At 48.8% G+C, this 26,462-nt stretch overlaps 1 protein-coding gene and 1 long non-coding RNA gene across 3 annotated transcripts in view; one reads left to right on the forward strand and one right to left on the reverse strand.

Annotated features, from left to right (window-relative positions):
- Positions 1-25,774, reverse strand: part of HLCS (holocarboxylase synthetase) — a 212,573-nt gene extending 186,799 nt beyond the window's left edge. Inside the window, exons 1-2 of one of the 2 annotated variants that reach the window (XM_021070965.1) lie at positions 25,367-25,774; positions 8,099-8,236 (exon numbers count right to left, since the gene is read on the reverse strand). Coding sequence is in view for 1 of the 2 variants with exons in the window: in XM_013982582.2 (XP_013838036.2) it covers positions 8,099-8,236; positions 14,286-14,480 (333 nt within the window). In the remaining variant the exon portion in view is untranslated. Of the gene's footprint in view, positions 1-8,098; positions 8,237-14,285; positions 14,558-25,366 lie in introns of those variants that run through there. The other variant, XM_013982582.2, reaches the window with a different exon arrangement.
- LOC110256485 lies at positions 14,304-20,322 on the forward strand. The gene is made up of 3 exons (XR_002338068.1): positions 14,304-14,453; positions 15,509-15,622; positions 18,665-20,322. It is a non-coding gene; the product is annotated as an uncharacterized LOC110256485 (long non-coding RNA).

Consider the following 26,462-nt stretch of genomic DNA (forward strand, 5'->3'; position numbering starts at 1 on the left):
GAACTCCCCAGTTCTGAGTTATTTTCAATGCAGTTTGGGTTTAGAAACAGAAAGGATACAGGAGTACTACAGAATTCATTTTCAGGAGTTCCCGTCGTGGCGCAGTGGTTAACGAATCCGACTAGGAACCATGAGGTCGCGGGTTCGGTCCCTGCCCTTGCTCAGTGGGTTAACGATCCGGCGTTGCCGTGAGCTGTGGTGTAGGTTGCAGACGCAGCTCGGATCCCGCGTTGCTGTGGCTCTGGCGTAGGCCAGTGGCTACAGCTCTGATTGGACCCCTAGCCTGGGAACCTCCATATGCCGCGGGAGCGGCCCAAGAAATAGCAACAACAACAACAACAACAACAACAGACCAAAAAGACAAAAAAAAAAAAAAAAAAGAATTCATTTTCCCTCTCTTATTTAAAAGGATACTGGAGTTCCTGCTGTGGCTCAGCGGTTAATGAATCCGACTAGGAACCATGAGGTTGCAGGTTTGATCCCTGGTCTCACTCCGTGGGTTAAGGATCCAGCGTTGCCATGAGCTGTGGTGTAGTTCACAGACGCAGCTCGGATCCCAGGTTGCTGTGGCTGTGGTGTAGGCTGGCAAATGTAGCTCCGATTGAACCCCTAGCCTGGGAACCTCCATATGCCGCGGGTGCAGCCCTAGAAAAGACAAAAAAAATAAATAAAAAATAAAAGGATACTATGCTCTAAGATGCTTTTTTTAAAAGGGGTACTGGAAAATCATATGAGAAGGGGCTTAAGGCCACAAAAAGTAGGTAGGAGTTGAAACAGGAGTTCCCGTCATGGCTCAGCGGAAAGGAATCTGACTGGCATCCATGAGGAGTCAGGTTTGATCCCTGGCCTCACTGAGTGGGTTAAGGATCCATCATTGCTATGAACTATGGTGTAGGTTGCAGACTCGGCTCGGATCTCATGTTGCTGTGGCTGTGATGTAGGTCAGTGGCTACAGCTTCAATTTGACCCTAGCCTGGGAATTCCCATATGCCTTGGGTGCAGCCCTAAAAAGACAAAAAAAAAAAAAAAAAAAAAGCAAGAGCTAGAGCAATAAAGTAGCCCACGTGAGATTTAGGTGGTTCTGCAAAACTGTGATGGACCAGACACTCAAGGAAAACGGTGGTCTGGGTTCTAATTTTCTGAATTACTGAGAGGTAATCAGGAAATAAGAGCAATACTCCTGTTGCCCTAACTTTAGTCTATTATGTGTGTTCTTTAAATGCCCCACAAGCACCAGAGGTCCAGCGTCTAGAGAGTAATGCATCAGCATCCACAATTATTCGCTGCCCACTTTCTACCCCTGCCCTACTGATGTTGGTAAGAGGAACAGCAGCAAGCTCTCTTCCAACAAGGAAAAGCAGAAGTTTTAACAGGCAGACCAAGTGTTCTGGTCTTCCTGACCCCCAAATTTACTGGCTTACACTAGTCATTAGTGTAATAACAAACCACCCCCAAATTCAGTGGCTTACACTTGTCATTTCTTTTGCTCACACATCTCAATTTGGACAGAGCTTGACTAGGAGGGCTCAACTCTGCTCTACGAGGCAACAGGCTAGACCTGCTGCCCCAGGTGGGTGCCAGCGTCAGCGCCCTGGACGCACCCCCAAGGAATGCTGCACCTCAGATTGCCATGGCGCATGCGCTGCATCAAGCTGCGTAGCCCCACCTCCAGCTCCCTGGGGAAATGACCTGACAACAGCTCAGGAAGAGAATCTGATTGATGCTGGTGTAGGCAGGTGGCATGTGGGCCTGTGGTCAGCCCCAGGACGCTGATCGGCACACAGTGGCCGAGTACACTGGACACTTCGGGATGCCAGTCACAGCCGGCGGCGGCATCCGACCATGGGGCACGTGGTCAAGACCCTGCTTGCACCACCACAGAGGTGAGAGGTTCAAAACAAAGTACTGGGGGTGTGGAGTTCCTGCTGTGGCGCAACCCAATCGCTGACATCTTGGGAACACTGGGACCCGGGTTCTCTACCCGGCCCAGCACAGTGAGTTAGGATCCATCGTTGCTGCTGCTGGGATCTAATCCCTGCCCAGGAACTCCATATGATGCAGGGCAGGAAAGACTGGAAACAAACAAAAACATGAACGGGGGGTGGGGCTTGCTGGATGCATGGAGAAGAGCAGCAGCAGCAGCCGGGAGCACTACTTCTCCTTCACAGGAGACAAAACGAAGACTGCACAGGCATCTCGGCCTCGGTTCTGAAGCTCTTCCTGCCCCCACAGCAGGTATCCAGCAGGGCTGCAGGGAGACCTGTGCCCATATGTCTACGGTCCATGATGTACCCAACGAGCTCAAAGTTTGAGAAGCAAATCACATAGACTCAGATTAAGGGTGGTAGCCAAGGCCTGCAAGCAGTTTTGCGGATTTGGGGGGGGGCATTATTTCTGTTGTTGTTGTTATTTATAGGGCCACACCTGCTGCATATGGAGGTTCCCAGGCTAGGGGTCAAATAAGAGCTACAGCTGTTGGCCTACACCACAGCCACAGTAATGCAGGATCCGAGCCATGTTGGCAACCTACACCTCAGCTCTTGGCAACACAGGATCCTTAACCCACTGAGTGGGGCCAGGGATTGAACCTGCATCCTCATGGATGCTAGTCAGGTTCGCGATCGCTGCGCCACTGCGGGAACTCCCGAGGCCTGCACTCTTAGGAGATGCTGCTGTCCTGAGGACGGTGGTGGAGTCTGAGGAAGAGGTGCCCAGGGTCCCCGTTGGGGCACAGCTCCCTCCATAGCTGAGCGGGTCCACAGATCTGCACCATGAGTTCCCAGCTCCTTTCCAGGGAAAGTGGAGGGGAGGCCCTGAGGATGGGCAGACCCTCCCTGGTCACCGCCCCGTAGGTTCGGGACCCTCCCACCCAGTTCCCCTTTCTGCAGTTCCCTGGGGCCATCAAGCCCTGCCTATGTCTCAGGTCTCTCTGCTGCAGCCTTTTCCAGCCTGGCCCCGACTCCTGGGGCAAGTGCCCAGCCACACTTCTCCTGGAAAGTCCCCCTTCCCATGCTGTGGCCCCCAAAGCCCTGTGGCACTTCTAGGCTCCTGATCTAAGCCAGAGGAAGGCCTCTGCCCCTCCCCGCTGGCTGTCCGCTACCTGGCCCTGCCCCTCAGGCCACACACCCCTCTCCTGGCCCTGGGGAGGAGGCTGCCCATCATCCCTGACACACCCCCATCTTGGTGCAGCAGAAACAAATCAGACTGGGAACCATGAGGGTGGGGGTTCAATCCCTGGCCTCGATCAGTGGGTTAAGCATCCAGCGTTGCCCAGAGCTGTGGTGTACGTTGCAGATGCAGCTCGAATCTGGCGTTTCAGGGCTGTGGTGTAGGCCAGCAGCTGTAGCTCCAATTAGACCCCTAGCCTGGGAACCTCCATATGCTGTGGGTGTGCCCTAAAAAGACAAAAAGAAAAAAAAAAAGGTTGGTCTCTTTATACCAAAATCAAGAGATTAAACTGTAAGCACGGCTTGGCTGGACTTTGGTTAATATAAACTTTACTGCTATGACTATGGAATCTCAAAGCCTAGATACCTTTAAAAATGGTCATTTATTCTTATGGCTGCTAAAAAGGATAAGGACACTGGTTAAAACCTTATCTACCTGGAGTTCCCGTCGTGGCGCAGTGGTTAACAAATCCGACTAGGAACCATGAGGTTGCGGGTTCGGTTCCTGCCCTTGCTCAGTGGGTTATGGATCCGGCGTTGCCGTGAGCTGTGGCGTAGGCTGCAGACTCGGCTCGGATCCTACGTTGCTGTGGCTCTGGCGTAGGCTGGCAGCTACAGCTCCAATTAGACCCCTAGCCTGGGAACCTCCATATGCCACGGGAGCGGCCCAAGAAATAGCAACAACAACAAAAGACCAAAAAAAAAAACAACCTTATCTACCACTTAGCAACTGCTGGCCTTAGAAAGGTCATTTAAATCTTATAATATCACTAATATGTAGAATATTAAAATATGATTGTGGCTCAGCAGGTTACGAACCAGACTAGTATCCATGAGGATGTGGGTCGATCCCTGGCCTCATTCAGTGGGTTAAGGATCCGGCTTTGCCAAAAGCTGCAGCATAGGTCGCAGACACAGCTCAGATCTGGTATTGCTGTGGCTGTGCCATGGACCAGCAGCTACAGCTCCAATTCAACCCCTAGCCTGGCAACTTCCATATGCCACAGGTATGACCCTAAAAAGAAAAAAAGAGAGAGAGAGGAGTTCCCACTGTGGCACAACTGGATTGGTGAGGGGGAGACAGAAACAGACTCACAGACATAGGAAAAAACTTATAGTTACCAAAACTATACTTACCAAAGGGGTAGGGGGGGATAAATTGGGAGTTTGGGATTAGATACAAACTACTATATATAAAATAGACAAAACAAGGTCCTACTGTATAGCATAGGAAACTGTATATATATATTTTTTAGGTCCATACCTGTAGCATATGGAAGTTCCCAGGCTAGGGGTTGAATCAGAGCTACAGCTGCCAGCCCACACCACAGCCACAGCAACAACAGATCCCCAACCCACTGAGTTAAGCCAGGGATTGAGCCTGCATCCTCATGGATACTAGTCGGATTCATTCCCACTGCGACTCGACAGGAACTCTGGGAAACTATATTTAATATCGTGTAATAGGAGTTCCCGTCATGGCGCAGTGGTTAACGAATCCGACTGGGAACCATGAGGTTGCGGGTTCGGTCCCTGCCCTTGCTCAGTGGGTTAATGATCCGGCATTGCCGTGGGCTGTGGTGTAGGTTGCAGACGCGGCTCGGATCCTGTGTTGCTGTGGCTCTGGCATAGGCCGGTGGCTACAGCTCCGATTCAACCCCTAGCCTGGGAACCTGCATATGCCGCGGGAGCGGCCCAAGAAATAGCAACAACAACAACAACAAGACAAAAGACCAAAAAAAAAAAAAAATCATGTAATAAACGATAATTAAAAGAATAGGAAAAAGAATACATACATACCTATCTGAATCACTCTGCTGTACACCAGAAACACACTGTAAATCTACTTCGATTTTTTTTTTTAATGTCGTTTAATTTCATTTTTCTTTTCTTTAAAATGACACCACTGGGAGTTCCCATCGTGGCTCAGTGGTTAATGAATCTGACTAGGAACCATGAGGTTGCGGGTTCGATCCCTGGCCTCGCTCAGTGGGTTAAGGATCCGGCATTGCCGTAAGCTGTGGTGTAGCTTGCAGATGTGGCTCGGATCCTGCGTTGCTGTGGCTCTGGTGTAGGCCGACCACTACATCTCCAACTGAACCCCTAGCCTGGAAACCTCCATATGCCATGGGAGTGGCCCAAGAAACGGCAAAAAGACAAAAAAAAAGAAAAAAAAAAAAAGAAAAAGAAATAAAATGACACCATTAATATATTCTAGAATTGTGAGCATTAGAAGTAATGTATGTAGGAGTTCCCAATGTGGCACAGCAGAAAGGAATCGTAGTATCCCTGAGGATACGAGTTCAATACCGCACCTCGCTCAGTGGGTTAAGGATCCGGCGTTGCCATGAGCTGTGGTGTAGGTCACAGATGCAGCTTGTATCTGGTGTTGCTGTGGTTGTGGTGTAGGCTGGCAGCTGCAGTGCCAATTCAACCCCTAGTCTGGGAACTTCTATATGCTACAGGTACGCCCCACCCAAAAAAAGGGGGAGTTCCCTTTGTGGCACAGCAGAAAGCAATCAGACTAGTACCCATGAGCATTCGGGTTTGATCCCTGGCCTGGCTCAGTGTGTCAGGGATCCTGCATTGCCATGAGCTGTGCTATAGGTCACAGACAAGCCTCAGATCCCACATTGCTGTGGCTGTGGTATAGGCCAGCCGCTGTAGCTCCGATTCAGTCCCTAGCCTGGGACCTTCCATATGCCACGGGTGACAGCCTAAAAAGCCAAAAAAAGAAAAGAAGTAATGTATGCAAAATGCCCAGCAGGGGCTCAATAAATGGTATCATTACTATCCTAAGTATATATAAAGCTAAATGAAACCTTAGGAACCTGCAGGAGAAACTAAGTCATAGCACATGGGTGACTCTCAGGCCACCTGCCAAATCCTATGCCTCCTTCTGAGCCCCAAATACCGTTGCCTGCTCTCCTTTAACTTGACCTATCTCCTAACGCTCGTTTCCGTCCACCTTAAGCTCGAGTCCGTTATTTCTTTTTTTTTGTTTGTTTTTTGTTTTTTGTCTTTTGTTGTTGTTGTTGTTGTTGTTATTGTTGCTATTTCTTGGGCCGCTCCCGAGGCATATGGAGATTCCCAGGCTAGGGGTTGAATCGGAGCTGTAGCCACCGGCCTACGCCAGAGCCACAGCAACGCGGGATCCGAGCTGCGTCTGCAACCTACACCACAGCTCACGGCAACGCCGGATCGTTAACCCACTGAGCAAGGGCAGGGATCGAACCCGCAACTTCATGGTTCCTAGTCGGATTCGTTAACCACTGCGCCACGACGGGAACTCCTGAGTCCGTTATTTCTCATCTTATTTCTCTCTTTTGTTCATCCCAATCCCATGTCCTAAAGACAGTGTTGGTGAGATGAGGTCCAGTGACCACGGCGGTCATCAGCAAAGTGCCTCCTGGATTATCCGTGTGGCAGACGGGGAACACACGCTGGGTGAGTGAAGGCAGAAAGGACTCATCTCAGACACCCAAGCAGAAGCAGCCACAGCAGAGGCGAGGGCCTGCCTCCCGGGAGCCCGAGAGGCAACCACCTCTAGGGAGAAAGCACCACTGAAAGCTAAGGCAGGAGCTTGTCCCCACTGGATGTGTCCAGAAAGAGAACTCTGGCCATCAAGAGGACACCCCACAGAAGGGACACACAATAGGATGCTGTTTTCACATTCGCTTTCCCAAAAAGCTAATGAAGACGAGAATGGAATGCGGAGGAACGGAAGTGAAGGAGTAACGCTGAAACCCTTGGGGAGTGGAATTAGTAGATCTCGTGACTGACTGGCAGGAGGAGGTGAGAGGAAGCACAGTTTGGGGTGTCCATCTGAGATCTTCTATTTTTCTATCAGAGGAATATAAACAACCAGTTTGGGCTACATTAGTGTGTCCGAAGTGCTTTCAGAATACTCAGAGTGAGATGTCTAGGAAGTATGTGGCGATATAAAATCAACTGATTTGGGGAGTTCCCGTCGTGGCACTGTGGAAACAATCAGATGAGGATCCATGAGGTTTCAGGTTCGATCCCTGGCTTCGCTCAGTGGATTAAAGGATCTGGTGTTGCCAGGAGCTGTGGTGTAGGTCACAGACGCAGCTCAGATCTGGCGTGGCTGTGGCTGTGCTGTAGACCAGTGGCTGCAGAGACCCCTAGCCTGGGAACCTCCATATGCCTCAGGTGCAGCCCTAAAAAGACAAAAGACAAAAAAATAAAATAAACTGATTTTGGAGTTCTCTTGTGGTTCCTCAGGTTAAGGACCCAGTGCTGTCACTGCAGCAGCTAAGGTCTCCGGTTTGGAGCAGCTCTGATCCCCAACCAGAGAATTCCACAAGCCGAAGATGTGGCCAAAAAAATTTAAAAATAACTAAGTAACCAAATAAAATTTGGGGAGGAAGAAGTTGCGGGGCTAGACGAGAACACTGCTGCCTTCAAATCTAGCAGCCACATTAAAATAGTAAGGAAAAACAGGTGAAAGTAATTTTGCTAATATGTTTTTATTTAACCCAAAATATCCAAAAAGCAAGGGGATCCCAAAGATCAAGAAAGTGCACTCCTTAAAAAAACAATTTAGGGAGTTCCCGTTATGGCGCAGCGGAAACGAATTCGACTAGGAACTGTGAGGATGTGGGTTCAATCCCTGGTTTCGCTCAGTGGGTTGGGGATCCCATTTGCCACGAGCTGTGTGTAGTGCAGGTTGCAGGCGTGGCTCAGATCTGGCGTTGCTGTGGCTGTGGCAGAGGCTGGCAGGCAGCTGTAGCTCTGAAAGGACCCCTGGCCTGGGAACTTCCATATGAGGAAGTACGGCCCTAAAAAGCAAAAAAAAAAAAAAAGTAAACCAGCTATAATGGAAAAAAATAAAAATCATTATATATTTTTTTAAAAAGGCAACTTAGGTTTGATTAGGTCATACAGGTGACAATACACACAGTACTCACAGTTTCTGGACAGGATGCCGGCCTCGGTCCCTCCGTACCCTGCGCCCAAATGCTCTCTGTCACAAATGCTATGTGCTCTGCTTCAAGTATGAAAGGAGAAACCAGAAAGAGCGCCCATTTGTTCAAGTCATCAATGGACTGGAAAGGGGGAAAGAAACACAAAGAGAGAAGATTTAATGTGACTCCAGAGGACAACTGCCACTTATCTCAACCTCCAGGGCATCTCTGTCTCTGTCATTCCAGGTGGCAGCTAAATAAGGTCACAGGCTACTCTCCTTGAAACCACATTAACCCTGCATTTCTTGTGTTGAACTGTGACTATTTAAACAGCTGCACATCCCTCGGGGACTCATGGCAGCTTCAACATCTGTAGGTATTTGTAATCAAGCGATTAATTCTGAAACTTATTCCCACCATTCCTTACTGCTGAGAGCATGTCGCAGCTTTCCAAATTATAACTTGGAAGCACATTTAAAGATGCAGCGGCTGAGAAGTGTGAGCCGGTCAGCAGATGCCTGTGGAGCTGCTCTTTCATTTCCTGCAGCCCTTACAGCATCAAGACTGGTTAGCAGATTGCTTGTGTCCAGTTATCTCTGCCCTCTTAGCGAAATCTATCTTAAAGGACCATGCATTCATCCTAAAAGGCTTTCCACCTGCTAAAAACAAGGCACATCCAGAGCAGAAAAAGCTGAAAACTAGGACTGCAGGTGAGAGCTATCTCACCACCACCACCACTCCCCCAAAAAAACATTTGGGTCAAGCTCCTGAGTATTGCTTATCAATTCAAATTTCCATTTGTTGGGAAGATCAGAGGGTGTTTTCAGGCCCGCTAACCTGGCACAAAGCAGAAGCTTAATAAATATCGGTTGAACTAATTAATGCATGAAAATGTAAGAGAGAAAAAAAAAAAAAAAACCTCCTTCTATAGATAAACATAATTATCAAAATAATAGTTAAAAACAAAAACATGAGTTCCCATTATGGCTCAGCAGTAATGAACCCGACTAGTATACATGAGGACATGGGTTTGATCCCTGGCCTCGCTCAGTGGGTTAAGGACCCAGCACTGCTGTGAGCTACAGTGTATGTTGCAGACACAGCTTGGCTGTGGCTGTGGTGTAGGCTGGCAGCTGCAGCTTTGATTTGACCCCTAGCCTGGGAACTTCCATATGCCACAGGCGCAGCTCTAAATAAATAAATAAATAAATAAATAAATAAATAAATAATAAAAAAAATATGGAGACAGCAAAGGCAAAAATTCAGTTCTACAAAGATACTTCATGGAGTTCCTGTCGTGGCTCAGTGGTTAATGAATCCAACTAGGAACCATGAGGTTGCAGGTTTGATCCCCAGCCTTGCTCCGTGGGTTAAGGATCCAGTGTTGCCGTGAGCTGTGGTGTAGGTTGCAGATGCGGCTCGGATCCCGCGTTGCTGTGGCTCTGGCATAGGCCAGTGGCTACAGCTCCGATTCGACTCCTGGCCTGGGAACCTCCATTTGCCGCGAGAATGGCCCTAGAAAGGCAAAAATATATGTATATACAAAGATACTTCAGTCCAGGTAGACTGACCAAACAAATTGAGGCAGGAGGTAGATGGGCTCCAGGATAGACATTGGCAAGTAGCCTCTTATTACACTTCCTGAGGCAGGAGATAGGTGGGCTTCAGAGCAAACATTTACAACCAGCCACATCCATCTATACCATAAGATAGAAATTAACAACAGGCACAAGGCAAATAACTGGTACTTGTCTTCTGTGAACGGGCTAAACAATGGTACTGACAGAATCAAGAGGGGCTGAGCCCTGCCTGGGCAGAAGAACAAAGACGTCACATAGTCCCCGTCTTCAGGGTCAAGGAGACCCCAACTGCACGTGCGCAGGGAGACCCCTCTGGGTCAGAAAGGGAGGGGGTGCCGGCCCTAAGTTTGGAAACCTTCCTGCCATCTTGGAATCTGGAATCCATCTTGGCCAAAAGATGTGCACACAGATGGGGAAGCGGCCCTGGGGCTGGTCAGGTGTGAAAGATAAACAACTGGCTAAACGAAGACAAAGACCTGGAAGAACTACCCCACGCAAATGGTGTAAGTCACCTCTCTGCCTTGCTCCTCATTCAGGGGGACGCCTGCCCCCTCACTCCTTTGGGTGTATATTCCTGCTTTACTCTGCCTTAGATATATAGATTACCTCTCTGTATTTCTATGCTCTCTCACACGTTGTACTGTGTTTCTAATAAACTTTATACCTGTTTTCATAGTCTTTGCCTCCTTGAATCATTCTTACTTTCAACAGGGGGCAAGAATCAGGGCAATTCTACTTCTAGCCTCCAGCTAGTCTAGTGGCTAGGGTTCCTGCTTTTCATCCAGGCTTGCCCAGGTTCAATTCCTGAGCAGAGAATTAAGATCTCGCTTAAAACCATCACTCACTGCTGTCTCTTCACAATCAAAATCATAAGCCTCACAGTATTTAAAACCTTAAAATAACAGTAGCTAATCGCAAATAGGCTTTCCAATTGTAGGTAGGCCTCAAACATGGCAGCTTAAACTCAACCTCTAAACACTCCTTTATTCATTGAAATATTGAGTGACAGTTACAGGTCAAGCTTCTAAGCTAAACTGATATCGTTCGTAAGGAGAAAAAGATAAAAACTGGAAATACATGATTTAAAGTCTATTGAGGACACTGGAGTTCTCTTGTGGCACCTTGGGTTAAGGATCCAGTGCTATCACTGCAGTGGCTCTCATCACTGTATGGTGCAGGTTTGATCCCTGGCCCGGGAACTGCCACATGGCTCAAGCAGGGCCAAAAAATTCAAAAATAAACCCTATGAGGACACAGAGCTGGCTGGTCCCATCTAGTCTGGAAACTAGGGAACATCTCTGAGACAGTGACTTCTAGGCAAAGCTCTGGGGTGAGACAAAGTCAGCTGTGCGTGGGTACAACCACTATGGAAAACAGTATGGAGGTACCTCAGAAAGCTAAATCTAGAACTACCATATGATCCAGCAATCCCACTCGTGAGCATATATCCAGATGAAACTTTCATTGAAAGAGATACATGCACCCCTATATTCACTGCAGCACCATTCACCATAGTCAAGACATAGAAAAAAACCTAAAAGTCCATTGACAGACTGGATAAAGAAGATGTGGTATATAGACACAACGGAATACTACTCAGTCATAAAAAAGAACAGGAGTTCCCATCATGGCGCAGCAGAAATGAATCCGACTAGGAACCATGAGGTTATGGCTTCGATCCCTGGCCTCCCTCAGTGGATTAGGGATCCAGCATTGTCGTGAGCTGTGGTGTAGGTCACAGACACAGCTTGGATCTGGTGTTGCTGTGGCTCTGATGTAGGCCGGCAGCTACAACTCCAATTGGACCCCTAGCCTGGGAACCTCCTATGCCTCAAGTGCTGCCCTAAAAGTACAAAAGGCAAAAAAAAAAAAAAAAGAAAGAAAGAAAGAAAAAGATACATGCACCCCCATGTTCACTGCAGCACTATTCACCATAGCCAAGACATGGAAACAACCTAAAAGTCCAACAACAGATGAATGGATAAAGACACGACAGAATACTACTCAGTCATAAAAAAGAACAAAATAACGCCATCTGTAGCAACATGGATGGAACTAGAGACTCTCATATACTAAGGGAAGTAAGTTAGAAAGAAAAAGACAAATACCATATGATATCACTTATATCTGGAATCTAATATATGGCACAAATGAACCTTTCCACAGAAAAGGAACTCAGGGACTTGGAGAACAGACTTGTGGTTCCCAGGGTAGGGGGAAGTGGGATTGACTGGGAGTTTGGGGTAAATAGATGCAAACTCTTGTATTTGGAGTGGGATGAGCAATGAGATCGTGCTGTACAACATAGGAACTATACCTAGTCACTTGCAATACGATGGAGAATAATATGTGGAAAAGAATATGAATATATATATACATGTACAACCAGGTCACTTTGTTGTACAGTGGAAATTGACAGAACACTCTAAATCAATAGTAATGGAAAAAATAAAAATCTTTTTTTTTTTGTCTTTTTAGGGCTGCACCCGCGGCACATGGAGGTTCCCAGGCTAGGGGTCCAATTGGAGCTGTTGCTGCCGGCCTACACCAAAGCCATAGCAACACCGGATCCGAGCTGTGTCTGTGACCTACACCACAGCTCGTGGCAATGCCAGAACATTAACCCACTGAGCGAGGCCAGGGATCAAACCCGCAACCTTATGGTTCCTAGTTGGATTCATTTCTGCTGCACCACAATGGGAACTCCTGTTCTTTTTTATGACTGAATATTATTCCATTGTGTCTATATACCATATCTTCTTAATCCATTCATCTGTCGAGGGACTCTAGTGGAAAAAATTAAAATCTTAAAAAAAAAAGAAAAGAAAAGAAAAGTTAACTGTGCGAAGAGCAGGAGCACATCAAGTTACAAAATCCCTAAAAGCTCAATGCTGGTTTGGCCCAGATGCCCCTACACCCAGCTGGAGCAGTCAACAAGGGCTGAAAAGGGTTAGTTACAGTTACGAAAGTTTACAGAAGACCCATAAAGTCATAAAGATGTGCAAAAGGAAAACATTCTTTCAAGAAAAGTAAGAATATTTGCATCTCAATATATTTGAATGTTCTCTAGGAGTTCCCATCATGGCTCAGCGAGTTATGAACCCAGCTAGTAACCATGAGGATGCAGTTTGATCCCTGGCCTCGCGAAGTGGGTTAAGGATCCAGTGTTGCCATGAGGTGTGGTGTAGATCACAAGCGAGCCTCAGATCCGGAGTCGCTGTGGCCGTGGCCGGCAGCTGCAGCTCTGATTCGATTCCTAGCCTGGGAATTTCCATATGCCACAGGTGCAGCCCTAAAAGCAAAAGAAGAAATAAATAAATAAATAAATAAAACAAAACAAGCAAAAAACCTAATCTAAACCTCTTGGAGGAATTTTCTTTTCTTTTCTTTTTTTTTTAAGGAAATGAATCCTGTTTGGAAACCACTCCTATAGAAAAATCCGCCTCTCAGTTTTTTCCTCATTTTATTATCTTTCTCAGTCAGGGTTCTTTAAAAGAAGTAAGTCCTCCTTTGCAAGGTGTGTCCAATCTAAGAAATGAATTAAAGTCTCCCCCTTGCCTCTAGGCAACTCCATACACACTCTCTTAGAACTGACAAAATACATGCTGGTTTATACAGTTCGCGAGCAAGGATGGGTATTTTTGATTTGTAGCACCAAAATATAACCCCCTACCTAAGCATAACCTCAGCAAACTATTCAAACCTGAGATATAATTTTTAATGCCCACAGGATGTATGGTTTTACATACAAAGAAAATCTCAATTTAATGCTAAGAGTGATCCAACTTTCCAGAGGGAAGGGGAGGGCAAGAAACCAAACCGATTAAAAGCAAAACCCTTTTTAACGTTAAACAACGCGGTGGTGTCAGCGGAAATTTGCGCAGAGCTGCACTATGCAGCCCATTTCCAATAGCTGTGTAGAAAGAACTATTGTTCCTGTTCACAAAAAGGTTTTGCCGAGATTAAACGGCTGCCCCAGGTCACACTGTGGGAGACAGCCGGCTGAATGTGTAGCACCAGGCTAAGAACTGGGCCAAATGACAAGGCTGCACGCAAACCGAAACCGAAAAGATATCAAGATAATTTGCAGGTGCCCGGGTTGGTAAACGAGGCAACTGACAACAGAGGTGGACAGGGCAGATCCTGTCACCATGGAAATACCTGGGAGAAAGCTGAGGATTTGCTGTCTTTCTCTAAAATCGGGTTCAACCACACTCCAGCCCAAAGAGTAGGCAGGAAGGGATGTCAGGAAAGAGACTGGGTGGGCACTCAAGTGCGAGTCGACATCACACAGGTACACGCCTATCCTGGACCGCCAAGAGCCCAGGCGTCAACCACCCGCGCCCGCACCCCGTGGACAAGTGACCAGATCCGGGTTCCGTGGGCATCGCGTGGAGCCCCCAAAACTGGCCCTCCGGGACCCCAAGTCCGCGGCCTGGGGGCTGCGGGAAGGGGGGCCCCCGGCTGCACAGCCCAGGGTGCAGCGCAGAGTCCCGGGGGCGCTTCCGGCCGGCGGCCCGCCCGGAGGCCGCGCCCCCGCCCCGCCCCCTGCGCCCCCCGGTCCGGGCCCCCCCCCCCGGCGGCGCTCGCGGCGTCCCGCGCCCGCCCACCTGGCTCTCGCCGACGCAGAAGACGCGTCCGCCGTGGCTCAGGCACACGCGGGCGCCCCGGGGCTGCGCCGCCGCGCCGCAGAAGGTGAAGGAACAGCGCGAGGCGCGCAGCCGCTGCACCGTGGTGCGCACGAGGGCGGCCGGCCCGCGCCCCCAGCGCGCCCACAGGTACAGGTAGCACAGCGTGATGAGCATGGCCGGCCGGCCGGCGGCGGAGCGCGGGCCCGGGACGCTCGCACCACCGGCCGGCCCGCCCGAGCGCCCGGCCCCGCCCTCCCGCCGGCCGGAAGAGGCCGCGCCGCCGGGGAGAGGCCGCACCGCCAGGGGAAGGCCGCGAGGTGGCGGGGGAGGCGGGAGGGAGGTGTCGATGGAGGCAGATGGGAGGCTGGGCGAGAAGGGAGGGGGCTGGGGGCTGGGAGGTGATGGAGCGTGAAGGAAGGCGGTGCCGGGGGAGGTGAGTGGCAGGGGACCAGGAGAGGCGAGGGTAACGTGATGAAGACAGAAGGCGGACGGTGAGGTGGGCTGGGGACCTGGGGGAATAAAGCCCAGTGGCTCCCTGGCGCGTTTAAGCCAGAGTGGCCTCCCTTCCTTAAGAGGTGGGCGGCCGATTGAGGAAGGGGTGCGCATGTTTATAATGTCAACAGCTAACATGAATTAATTAGCCCCGTACCAGGAGCCAGAGTGTACTAATACACACAGCCGCTACCCAGTGCAGGTGGGAAAATAAAGCGAGGCTGTTTTCTTATGCTGGGCCTTCATGCAAAAAGGATTTTCAGATAAATTATATAAATTCATGCAATGCAGTCATCTGAGTGTTTCTGGACTCTTTTAAAATAAGGGCAGGAAACAAGTTGGAGGCAGATGAGTGTCTTGTTTTATGTAGGTCACCGGTTTGTGAGCATCCTAAGATCACTACAGAAAGGGAAAGGTCAGTTGGGATTCAGTGTTCTTGTCGCCTGAGAGAAGCATGATGATTCCTGACGCTGACAGAAGTTTCTCCCCTGGAACCTGGTTTTTTTTAAAGGCAGTATGTAAAGAACAAGGCCCTCAGCCGCTCCGAAGGAGAGCACAGATTTTCCCCACTTGCTTCCTGTTCTGGCCTCTGCTGTAAGTGGGTAGCATAATGCAGTAACAGCAGTCAGAGAGGCCACTCCCAGGTCTTTCTTAATCCAAGGGCTGATTTTTAAAGTACCCTGACCATGTATTCACTTGCTTTAAAACAGCAAAGGAAACCCACTTTTGGAACCTCAGATTTCTAGAAGACCTAAGAAATCCTCCTCACTGCAGATTGAAAAGGAGACAGAAACCAAGAAGAAATAACCGGGCTCATATGCAAGGTAAGCATCGGAGTTCCCGTCATGGCGCAGCGGAAATGAATCCCACTAGGAATCATGAGGTTGCAGGTTTGATCCCTGGCCTCACTCAGTGGGTTAAGGATCGGCGTTGCTGTGAGCTGTGGTATAGGTCACAGACATGGCTCAGATCTGGCATTGCTGTGGCTGTGGTGTAGGCCGGCAGCAACAGCTCTGATTCGACCCCTAGCATAGGAACCTCCATGTGCCGCAGGTGCGGCCCTAAAAAGCAAAAAACAAAAACAGAAAAACAAGGTAAGCATCACAGTGGACCAGAAATGGAAGAAAGCTGTTAAGTAATGAGCTGGGCTGAAGCCATATCCTACACTTCCCTGCAGGGCAGTGGCCGATGGAAAGTAGATTCCAGCACAGTAACAAGACCTACAGTTGCGTCAAAGGAGGAACAAATGAGCAAGTCTCCTCAGCCCCTTCAACAACAAGCTACCAAGTCAGGAATTTTGAAAATGGGAGTTCCCATCATGTCTCAGTGGTGAACGAATCTGACTAGGAACCATGAGGTTGCGGGTTCGATCCCTGGCCTCGCTCAGTGGGTTAAGGATCCAGTGTTGCCGTGAGCTGCAGTGTAGTTCGCAGACACAGCTCGGATCCCGCAATGCTGTGGCTCTGGCATAGGTTGGAAGCTACAGCTCCGATTTGACCCCTAGCCTGGGAACCTCCATATGTGCAGGAGCAGCCCTAGAAAAGACAAAAAAAAAGAAAAAAAATTAAAGAGCTTAAGAAAGTGATATCGGAGTTCCCATGGTGGCTCAGTGATAAAGAACCCAAAGAGTATCCATAAGGACATGGGTTTGATCCCTGGCCTTACACAGTAGGTTAAAGATCCAGTGTTGCTTCAGTGACTGTGGTGTGGTCAGCAGCTACAGCTCCAATTCAATCCCTAGCCTGGGAACTTCCATATGTTGCAGGTACAGCCCTAAAAAAAAAAAAAGACAAAAAAAAAAAAAAAATGTGGTCCTTGGATGCATGGGCATCACCTGGGGGCTTGCTAGAAATGCAGGATCCCAGGCCCCACCACTCACCCCCTGAATCGGCATCTGCCTGCACAATAAAATCCCCAAGTGATTCACAAAGTTCACACAGCACTGCAAAGGTCACCTCTGTCATTCCCTGCTCTGGATTGCTCTAGACGCTCTCTCTCGCTCTCTCTCTCTTTTTTTTTTTTTTTTTTTTTTTTTAGTGACCACAGGCATATGGAGGTTCCTGGGCCAAGCCACAGCTGCTGACCTATGCCACCAGATCCTTTAACCCACTGTGCCAGGCTGGGGATCAAACCCAAGCCGCTGCAGCCGGATTCCTGACCCACTGTGCCACAGCAGGAACTCTGCTCTGGCCTTTTAGCAAGACTCTTCCAAATTGCTATGGAGAAAAAGACCACAGACTAGGAATTCAAATGCAAGACACTTCCAAGAACATCACGGCAGGAAGGAAAACACTGCTTAACTGCCAGCGACGGAAGACCATCTCAGTAAGCCATCAAAGTGATTGGCTTCCCAGACCCAGTCGCTAGTCTTCAGGCCTTCAGAGGCCTGCCCTGGAAATGATGGTTTGCTAACAGGGCAGAGTGTAAGCCAAGGAATATCACTCCAAGGGAAGCTGTCCTGCCCCCATTAAAAGGATGACTGCCCCCCCCCCCCCGGAGAAGCATATCATTGAGACATTAGCTCTGTATAAAGTTGGAAAGTATTCAGAATGCTAATTAGCCAAATAAATGGCCAGAGCTGGGAAAAATAGTTTGTTTTTGAAATAAAGAATAAAGAGCCTAGGAGTTCTAGTTGTGGTTCAGTGGCAACGAACTATACTAGCCTACGCCACAGCTCACAGCAATGCCAGATCCTTAACCCACTAAGCGGAGCCAGGGATCCAACCTGAGTCCTCATGGATACTAGTCAGGTTGCTACTGAGGCACAGCAGGAACTCCCCAAAACTCATTTTCTGATTAATGATGATGATCTTTAATATTGATTATGTGTTGTCATAATATTTTGGATATATTGTGATAAAAAGCATTCAAAAAAATTTTTTATATCCTTTTTTTTTTTGCCTTTTCTAGGGCTGCTCCCACAGCATGTGGAGGTTCCCAGGTTAGGGGTCGAATCAGAGCTGTAGCTGCCCACCTACGCCAGAGCCACAGCAACTCAGGATCCGAACCGCGTCTGCAACCTACACCACAGCTCACGGCAATGCCGGATCCTTAACCCACTGAGCAAGGCCAGGGATCAAACGCGCAACCTCACGGTTCCTAGTCAGATTCATTAACCACTGCACCATGACGGGAACTCCAATATATTCATTCTTTCTATTCCTGTGTCATGGGCTGAATTATAGGGACCTCACATTTCCCATGACAGAAATTCTTATGTTGAGGTCCTGACCCATTTGGAGAGAGAGCCTTTAAGGTGGTGATTAAAGTAAAATGGGGTCCTATGGGCGGGCCCTAATCCAGTATGACTGGATCCCTCATAAGAGATTAGAACACAGAGGAGAAACCATGTGAAGACACAAGAGGAGTTCCCATCGTGGCTCAGCAGTTAACGAACCTGACTAGCATCCTTGAGGATGTAGGTTCAATCCCCGGCCTTGCTCAGTAGGTTAAGGATCCAGCGTTGCCGTGAGCTGTGGTGTAGGTCACAGACACAGCTCGGATCCTGTGTTACTGTGTCTATGGTATAGGCTGGTAGCTACAGCTCCGATTCGACCCCTAGCCGGGGAACCTCCATATGCCAAGGGTGTGGCCCTAAAAAAAAAAAAAAAAAAAAAAAAGACACAGCAAGAAAAGAGCCATCTACAGGCCAAGGAGGGAGTCCTCAAAAGAAACCAACTTGCCAACACCTTGATCTTGGCCTTCTGGCCTCCAGAAGGTGAGGAAATCAATTTGTTGTTTAAGCCTTTGTGGTCCTTTGTTATGGCAGCTGACCCACACATTCTAGTTCCAGGTAACTCTCTTCTGTCTGAGTCAGAATCTTTTTTTTTTTTTTGTCTTTTTGGCTGCACTTTGACATGTTCCAGGGCCAGGGACTGAACCCACACCACAGCTGTGACCCGAACCACAACAGTGACATCTGATCCTCTAACTGCTAGGCTACCAGGGAACTCCCCACAGGTGAGTTTTTGCCGTCAGCTCTCCTCCTTGCCTCTGCCTGGATGGTTCCACTTGCCCTCCCGGTTTTAGTGGCCAACTGGCCACAATGCACAGGTCCTCTGGCCTCTCCCAGGCTCCCAAGCCACAATCACTGCTTCTACATTTCTGTTTGGATGGGCTTTTGGTATCTCAGGAGCAACATGAATAAAACCAAATGCAATGTTCTCTCACAAATTACCTCTTCATCCTTATTCCTCTCTATTAATGACATCACATTCTCCTCTTCACCTGGACCTAGAAATTAGTCGCCTTGGAGTTCCTACTGCTCTCTGTCCTGCATCCTGTCTAGTTCTCTATCAGTGGATGGTACACACAGTCATTCAAGAATCTCATCTTCCCAGAGTGCCCTTTGTGGCGCAGCAGAAATGCATCCAACTAGGAAGCATGAGGTTGCAGGTTCGATCCCTGGCCTGTCGCAGTGGGTTAAGGCTCCGGCGTTACCGTGAGCTGTGGTGTAGGTTGCAGACATGGCTCAGATCTGGCTTGGCTGTGGCTCTGGCTGGCAGCTACAGCTCCGATTAGACCCCTAGCCTGGGAACCTCCATATGCTGAGAGTGCAGCCCTAGAAAGCAAAAAAAAAAAAAGAATCTCATCTTCCCATCACTGTGCCTCCAGTCCAGGCCCCCATTCTGCTCCATTGGCACTGCCTCCCCACTTAATCCAGCACTCCTGCATTTGACTCCCTGATGCCGTCCCTCCCCTTCCCAAACCTCGTGCCTGCCCCTGGCCCCCAGCAAGTAAGTTCAGGAGGTTCTGCCTGGTATTCAAAACCTTCCATTGTACCCACCTCCCCTTACTGCCGTCCATCCATCCATCACTCCACATCCATGGCACACCAAGCACTGCTTACCACTCCTCCACTTAACCCTCTGAGTAATTCTGCAAGGTAGCTGCTGTTCCCATCTTGAAGAGGAGGAAATTGATGGGGTTTTTGGAGGGTGAGGGGGTGGCATTCCCAAGTTCCTAAGCCAGGGGTCAGACCTGCGCCACAGCAACCCAAGCCACTGCAGTGGCAATGCCAGATCCTAAACCCACTGAGTTTTAGAGCAATTAAGTGACTTGCTCACAGTCCCACAACTACTAGGGTGGAAACTGGGGACCAGATTTATGTGTTTCTGGCACCAAAGTCCTTCAGTTGATAAACTGGGCACCTGGAAGTGAAGAAAGCTGTATGCACCACAAACAGTAAATAGAAATGAGACTCAAGCAAGATCCAAACACCAGTGACAAAAGTACCAGGCTGGGCCATTGCTGGCCCTGAGGACAGCCATTCGTATCCAGATCAGATAGGCTGGGACTGTCCAGAGTTTAACACACCCAAAAAGCTGCGGATGGGATTTCTCCACAGCAGACAGCTGGCTCTGTAAACACACAAAACATCCTCCAGTACAAGAAAGAGGCTTCTCGAGTTCCCACTGTGGCTCAGTGGTGGCAACAAACCCGACTGATATCCATGAGGAGGATGCGGGTTCGATCGTGGCCTTGCTCAGTGGGTTAAAGATCCGGTGTTGCCATGAGCTGTGGTATAGCTTGCAGATGCAGCTCAGATCCTTTGTGGCTGTGGATGTGGTGTAGGCTGCAGCTCCAATTAGACCCCTAGCCTGGGAAATTGCATATCCCGCAGGTGCAGCCCTTAAAAAGAAAAAAGAAGCTTCTGATATATTTTCTGTACAACAGAAAAATGTCATTAATTCATTACTGTTTTAAGGAACCTCAAGTATTTGCAAATCCAAAGTTGAAAATTAGAGTCTAAACGCAACGTGGTATCCTGATTAGATCCGGGAACAGAAAAAGGATTTTGGTGGAAAAACTGGTGAAATCTGAAATTTAGTTATTAATATTGTACTTCTGTTAATGTATGACTTTTGACAAATCCATGATTGTAACACTGGAGGGAGCTGGGTAAAGGAACCCTATTATTTCTGTAACTTTTTTTCTGAAGTCCAAAATTACTTCAGAATAAAAACTTAAGAAAATTAAAGGATAACCTTCTACTGAATTTCACGGGCATTTTTTCCCGTGTCCTAACTAGCCATGTGGTCTCAAGCACATCATTTCATCTCTCTGGATCCGAGTCTTGCAGCTGTTTTAAAAATCAGGAGGGTGTCCACTGCTGGCTCAGCAGGTTAAGGATCCAGCGTTGTCACTACTCTGTCTTGAGTCACTACAGTGGTACAGGTTCAGTTTCTGGCCCAGGAACCTCGGTATGCCACAGGCATGGACTAATTAATTTTTTAAAAAAGCAGGAGGGACAGGGAGTTCCTGTCATGGCTCAGTGGTTAACGAATCCAACTGGGAACCATGAGGTTTCAGGTTCGATCCCTGGCCTCGCTCAGTGGGACTCTGATTAGACCCCTAGCCTGAGAACCTCCATATGCCACAGGTGCGGGCTGCCCTAGATAAGACAGTAAATAAATAAAATGCCACCTTTAAAAAAAAAGGGCAGGAAGGACAGAAACCCAATCCTCTCCAACTTCCCCGTCAAGCTCTAAAATTCTCAGATCCTGACATTTCTGCTGTGGCACAACGGGCTAACGACCCAACATTGTTTCTTTGGAGGCCCCAGTTCAGTCCCTGGCCAAGCCCAGTGGGATATGAGTCCAGCTGTGGCATAGGTGGCAGCCATGGGTCAGATTCTATCCCTGGCCTGGGGAGCTTCATATACCATGGGGGTGACCAAAGAAAAAAAATTATAAATAAATAAAATTCTCAGATCCTAATACGTTTACAGCATGATTCAGTTTACAAGGGTTTGATCTGCAGTGACCTCTCATTCACCTCCCCAAGCCCCCCCATCCAGCATTAGCACAGTAGGTGCTCCCTAAAAGTTTTTGAAACTAAACTGGCGCATGGAATTTCCCATCGTGACTCAGCAGTAATGAACTTGACTAATATCCATGAGGACAAGGGTTCAGTCTCTGGCTCGATTAGTGGGTTAAAGATCCGGTGTTGCTATGGAGCTCCGATGTAGATTGCAGACTAGGCTTGGATCTGGTGTGGCTGTGGCTAGTCAGGCAGCTGCAGCTCCAATTCGACCCCTAGCCTGGGAACTTCCATATGCCACGGGAGCGGCCTTAAAAAGACATTCAACCAATCAATCAACTGGCTTATACCTCTTTGTACAGTGAGGTGGTACTGTTACCTCTTTCACTCAGTTGGCCACTAGAGAGCGAAATACTCAAAATTTCCTCCTTAGAAAGCAAATTCATATCCATCCAGCAGAGGGGAGCGGTTCTTTCCAGGTCTCGCATGTAAAAAATCTCTTCCTGGTTGGGGAGGTGGGGGTCACCATCTGTGAGCAGTTACCTCCCATCAGTTGGGGTGCCTGGAAGCTTCCAGAAGACAGGATGACACCACACACACACAAAGCACTCAGCAGCCTCAAAAGTATAAACCATGGCTATGGATGGGAGACTGAACTACAAACAGGCGAGCCCTACCTACTTCCTCTGAGGTCTTCTTAGAGGTCTTGTCCCATTTTCTGAACAATGGTCTTAACCTTTTTTTTTTTTTTGCTTTCTAGGGCAACCCCTGCAGCATAAGGAAGTTCCCAGGCTAGGGGTTGAATCAGAGCTGCAGCTGCCAGCCTACACCACAGCCATAGACATGCAGGATCCGAGCTGTATCTGCAACCTATGCTGCAATTCACAGCAACGCCAGATCCTTTAACCCACTGAGCAAGGCCAGGAATCAAAACCGCATCCTCATGGATACTAGTCAGGTTCGTAACACTGAGCCACAATGGGAACTCCTTTTTTTTAAAGATCTCACTTTTAAAGGGCCAGCTACAGGAGTTCCCTTGTGGTCCAGGGGGTTAAGAATCTGGCATTGTCACTGCAGTGTCTCAGGCTGCTGCTATAGTCCAGGGTTGTTTTTTTTGTCTTTTTTTTTTTTTTTTTTTGTGGGTTTTTTTTTTTTTTTTTTTTTTTTTTTTGCTTTTTAGGGCCAAACCAGCGGCATATGGAGATTCCCAGGCTAGGGGCCAAATTGGAGCTGTAGCTACCAGCCTATGCCACAGACACAGCAATGTCAGATCCAAGCCATGTCTGCAGCCCACACCACAGCTCACAGCAAGGCCAGATCTTTAACCCACTGAGCAAGGCCAGGGATCGAACCTGCGTGTCAGATTCGTTTCCTCTGAGCCATGACGGGAGCTCCTGTGGTCCCCGTTTGATCCCTGCCCTGGGAACGTCCACATGCTGCAAGCACAGGCAAAAAAAAAAGGGGGGGTGGTGGCAGTTACAAAAATTGACTAAAACCTTTACAACCAAAATGAGAAAGCATTAGCAGTGCAGCCCCCAGCAGCACAGGACTGAGCCTGGGCGACCTGCAATTGTGTATAGTGAAGCATTTGAGGCCCCAGTCTGGAGGCAGGCATCCTGGGTTTAAAATGTTGCCTCAGACCCCAGACTCCACACACACGAGCTCACATACACATGAATGTGGTTGGTGGCCCTGTGACCGTGGGCAGGTCTCTACTGCAGGAGTAACCGCATCCACACAGCATGGGCTGTGAGGATGGCTGAGCGGTGACTGCTCTGATCAGGGAACAGCCGACCTGGACCAAGTCAAGAGGAACAGAAGGGCAAGGCGCTTCCATTTCATCGGCATAAGAACTCTGGGGTGGACAGCACAAGAAACTTGGGCTCTGAGTTCTCTGCAAAGCGGGGCTCTTTTCCTGTAAATGGAGTACCCGTTCTCAGGCATGGAAAAGCACCTCCGCCTAAAATTCTTTTTTTCTGGCCACATCCACCGCATGCAGAGTTCCCAGGCCAGGGATCAAACCGAGCCACAGCAGCAAGCAAAGCCACGGCAGTGACACCACCAGATCCTCAACCCGTTGCCCCACCTGGGAACTCCCTAAAACAGTTGTCAGTCACAGTGCCTGAGCTATCACTTGAGTTACTCCTTAAGGCTAAGTCCTTCCATCTCCCAGCAGAATAACTGAAACTGAAGCCAGTGTCAAGCCTTGGGCTGCATCGTTTAATAGTACTTATCACATTAATTTTGAAAATTCAGAGTAGGATCACCCCCCCCCCAGGGCATAGAATGGGAGACAGAAACATTAAAATATTCCAATATAAACTGCAGCCTGATGATTTGCTGGAAAGCAGCTTGGACAGGGCATATCTGAGGCCTGAGAAGGGGGCAAAAAAGAACACAGGGAAAAGCAGAGGGGCATCTAGGCACTGCTAGAAAAGTTCAAGGCACTCAAGGCTCAAAAGCTAAAAGGCCCTAACGCTGAGTGCCCTGGGGGTGTTCATATCCCCAGCAAAGCACAGAAAAAGATGACTGTCAGAAATCCTGAGTCAGGGAGTTCCTGTCGAGGCAGAGCAGAAACAAATCCTACTAGGAACCATGAGGTTGAGGGTTCGATCCCTGGCCTCTCTCAGTGGGTTAAGGATCTGGCATTGCCGTGAGCTGTGGTGTAGGTCACAGACGTGGCTCAGATCTGACACTGCTGTGGCTCTGGCACAGGCCTGCAGATACAGCTCCAATTCGCCCCCGAGCCTGGAAACCTCCATATGGAGCAAATGCAGCCCTAAAAAGACAAAGAAAAAAGGATAAGGAAAAAAAACAAAAAAACAAAAAGAAATCGGAGTCAACAATTAAAAAAAGAACAGCAAAAAAGAAAGAATGCAGAGTCAGCCTGAAATGGCAGACACCGCAGTGACACCCAGGACACATGGGCCCTCCCCCCCCCCCCCCCCGGGTGGCTGAAAGCTCCACACAAAGGGGCCATTGAATCACATAATAATTTTCTCTTTTCTCTTGGCGCACCTGAACATTTTTCCCTAGAACTGAAACTCCGGTGATTAGAAAAAGCCAACTGCGGCTTAAAAGGAAAAAAAAAAAAACAGTCGTACCTATGATAAACTTTTGTTACAGGAAATTTCATGAGTTTGGAAAGGGAAGTTTGGTGAAATCAGTGGGACACCAGGCGCATGGATACAGCCTCTTACAGCCCCAGCATGGGGGCTTTGCTTCCTTGTTTTCACTGAATTTATGTTTCCATAGAGTCACCACTATCCAGTCTCCAGCAAGGGGGTCCAGGGAAGCTGCACTGCTCCTGTTGAAGTTCCTTGCTTTGCAGGTCAACCTCTGATTTTTAAAACGCCTTTATGCAAACCCTGCTTCTTTGTCCCCAAAGCTAAAATTTGATAATAAAAATAACAGCAAATCTGGTGAAATAAAAAGAAATTCAGACCGTGGACAAGGAAGAAGCAACTTAGTAACCACGGAGCTGGTATGTGCCCTGATTATAAAATGCTTGTAAAGCACGGGCAGAGAAAGAGCGCTTCCACGGAGAAGCGAAAGGCAAATGATGTAGCTAAAATGCAACTGCTGTGAGCAGCTCGCTGTGAACAAGGTTGCAGCCCTGGAAAGCTGATCGCATCCAGCCCCCAGTCAGGCATCTTGAAAATGAAAAAAAGCAAAAGCAGAAGAGCAAGCCGTGATTAAACTGCTGCTTTCTATAAATAACTCCCTCTGGGGGATAAACTGCACAATCAGAGGCAGGAAACCAGAGCCCTTTGGTAGGGAACCCACCGACCAGAGTGCCCCTTTACCTGGCAAGACCAAGCTCCGGAATCGGCGCCGCAGTTGCATGTGGGCCGTGCAGGGACCCGTGGCAACTCTCTGGGCCTCCTGGCCTCCGGGCCCCGCGCCTGCGCCTGGTGCTGCTCCGCTGCCAGAGTGGGCGGCCGCCGCTGAAATGCACCCGAGGGGAGCAGGGGCGTTGCCACCAAGGACAGAGCAGGTGGCAGCGGGGGCGTGGGAAAGGCAAGGTCGGGATACCCCTTAGTGGGGCCCCGCTGCTGGGGCACAACCCCAAATCCTGACCGCTCCGCAGCCGGCTCCGACCATCACTGGGCACACCGGTGGGGAGGTCAGGCTGGTCCTTCTCGCTGCCCTCCTCCACTTGGCGGGCTAGAACAGAGCCTCGCCTGCCTCAACATCCTCCTACCTAAAAATTAGGTCTTGCCTTAACTGTCAAAATGTCACCTTACACAATCCCCTGGAACAATCCTCCCCACTTTGTCATTGTTGATGCAATGTGTCTGCTTTCCCCTGGAGACTGGAAACCCTGGGGGGAGAGGCGGAAGGATGGATCTGTCTGTATCCCGGGCTCATGGTGACTGTGGCGGAAGGTTTTGCTGAATGAATGAGAGAAGAAAGTAGCCAAATTGGGCTGCTCTTTTACTTTCTTTTTTCAGCCCTAACTGTAGGCATATGGAAGTTCCTGGAGGTGGCGTGGAATCAGAGCTGCAGCTAAAGTCTACACTGCGTTTTGCCACGAAGGGGGATCCACATTCCACTGAAGGAGGCCATGGATCAAACCCACATCCTCACAGAGACTACTGTTGGATCCTTATCCCACTAAGCCACAATGGGAACTCCCAAATTGCACTACTCTTGATAGGCTCTTTGGTGCAGAGCAAGGAGCTTAAATTTTTACTTAGTGGATTTTTGGTTTTGTTTTGGGATTTTTTTGTTTTTTTGTTTTTTGCTTTTCTTTTTTTGTTGTTTTTTGTTTTGTTGTTGTTGTTATTGTTTTGTTTTGTTTTTTGTTTTTTGCTTTTTAGGGCCAAACCTGCAGCATATGGAGGTTTCTTTCCCAGGGGTCTAATCGGAGCTGTAGCCGCTGGCTTACACTGCAGCCAC

This window comes from Sus scrofa, chromosome 13 (genome assembly GCF_000003025.6).
Source record: "Sus scrofa isolate TJ Tabasco breed Duroc chromosome 13, Sscrofa11.1, whole genome shotgun sequence".
NCBI lineage: Eukaryota > Metazoa > Chordata > Mammalia > Artiodactyla > Suidae > Sus > Sus scrofa.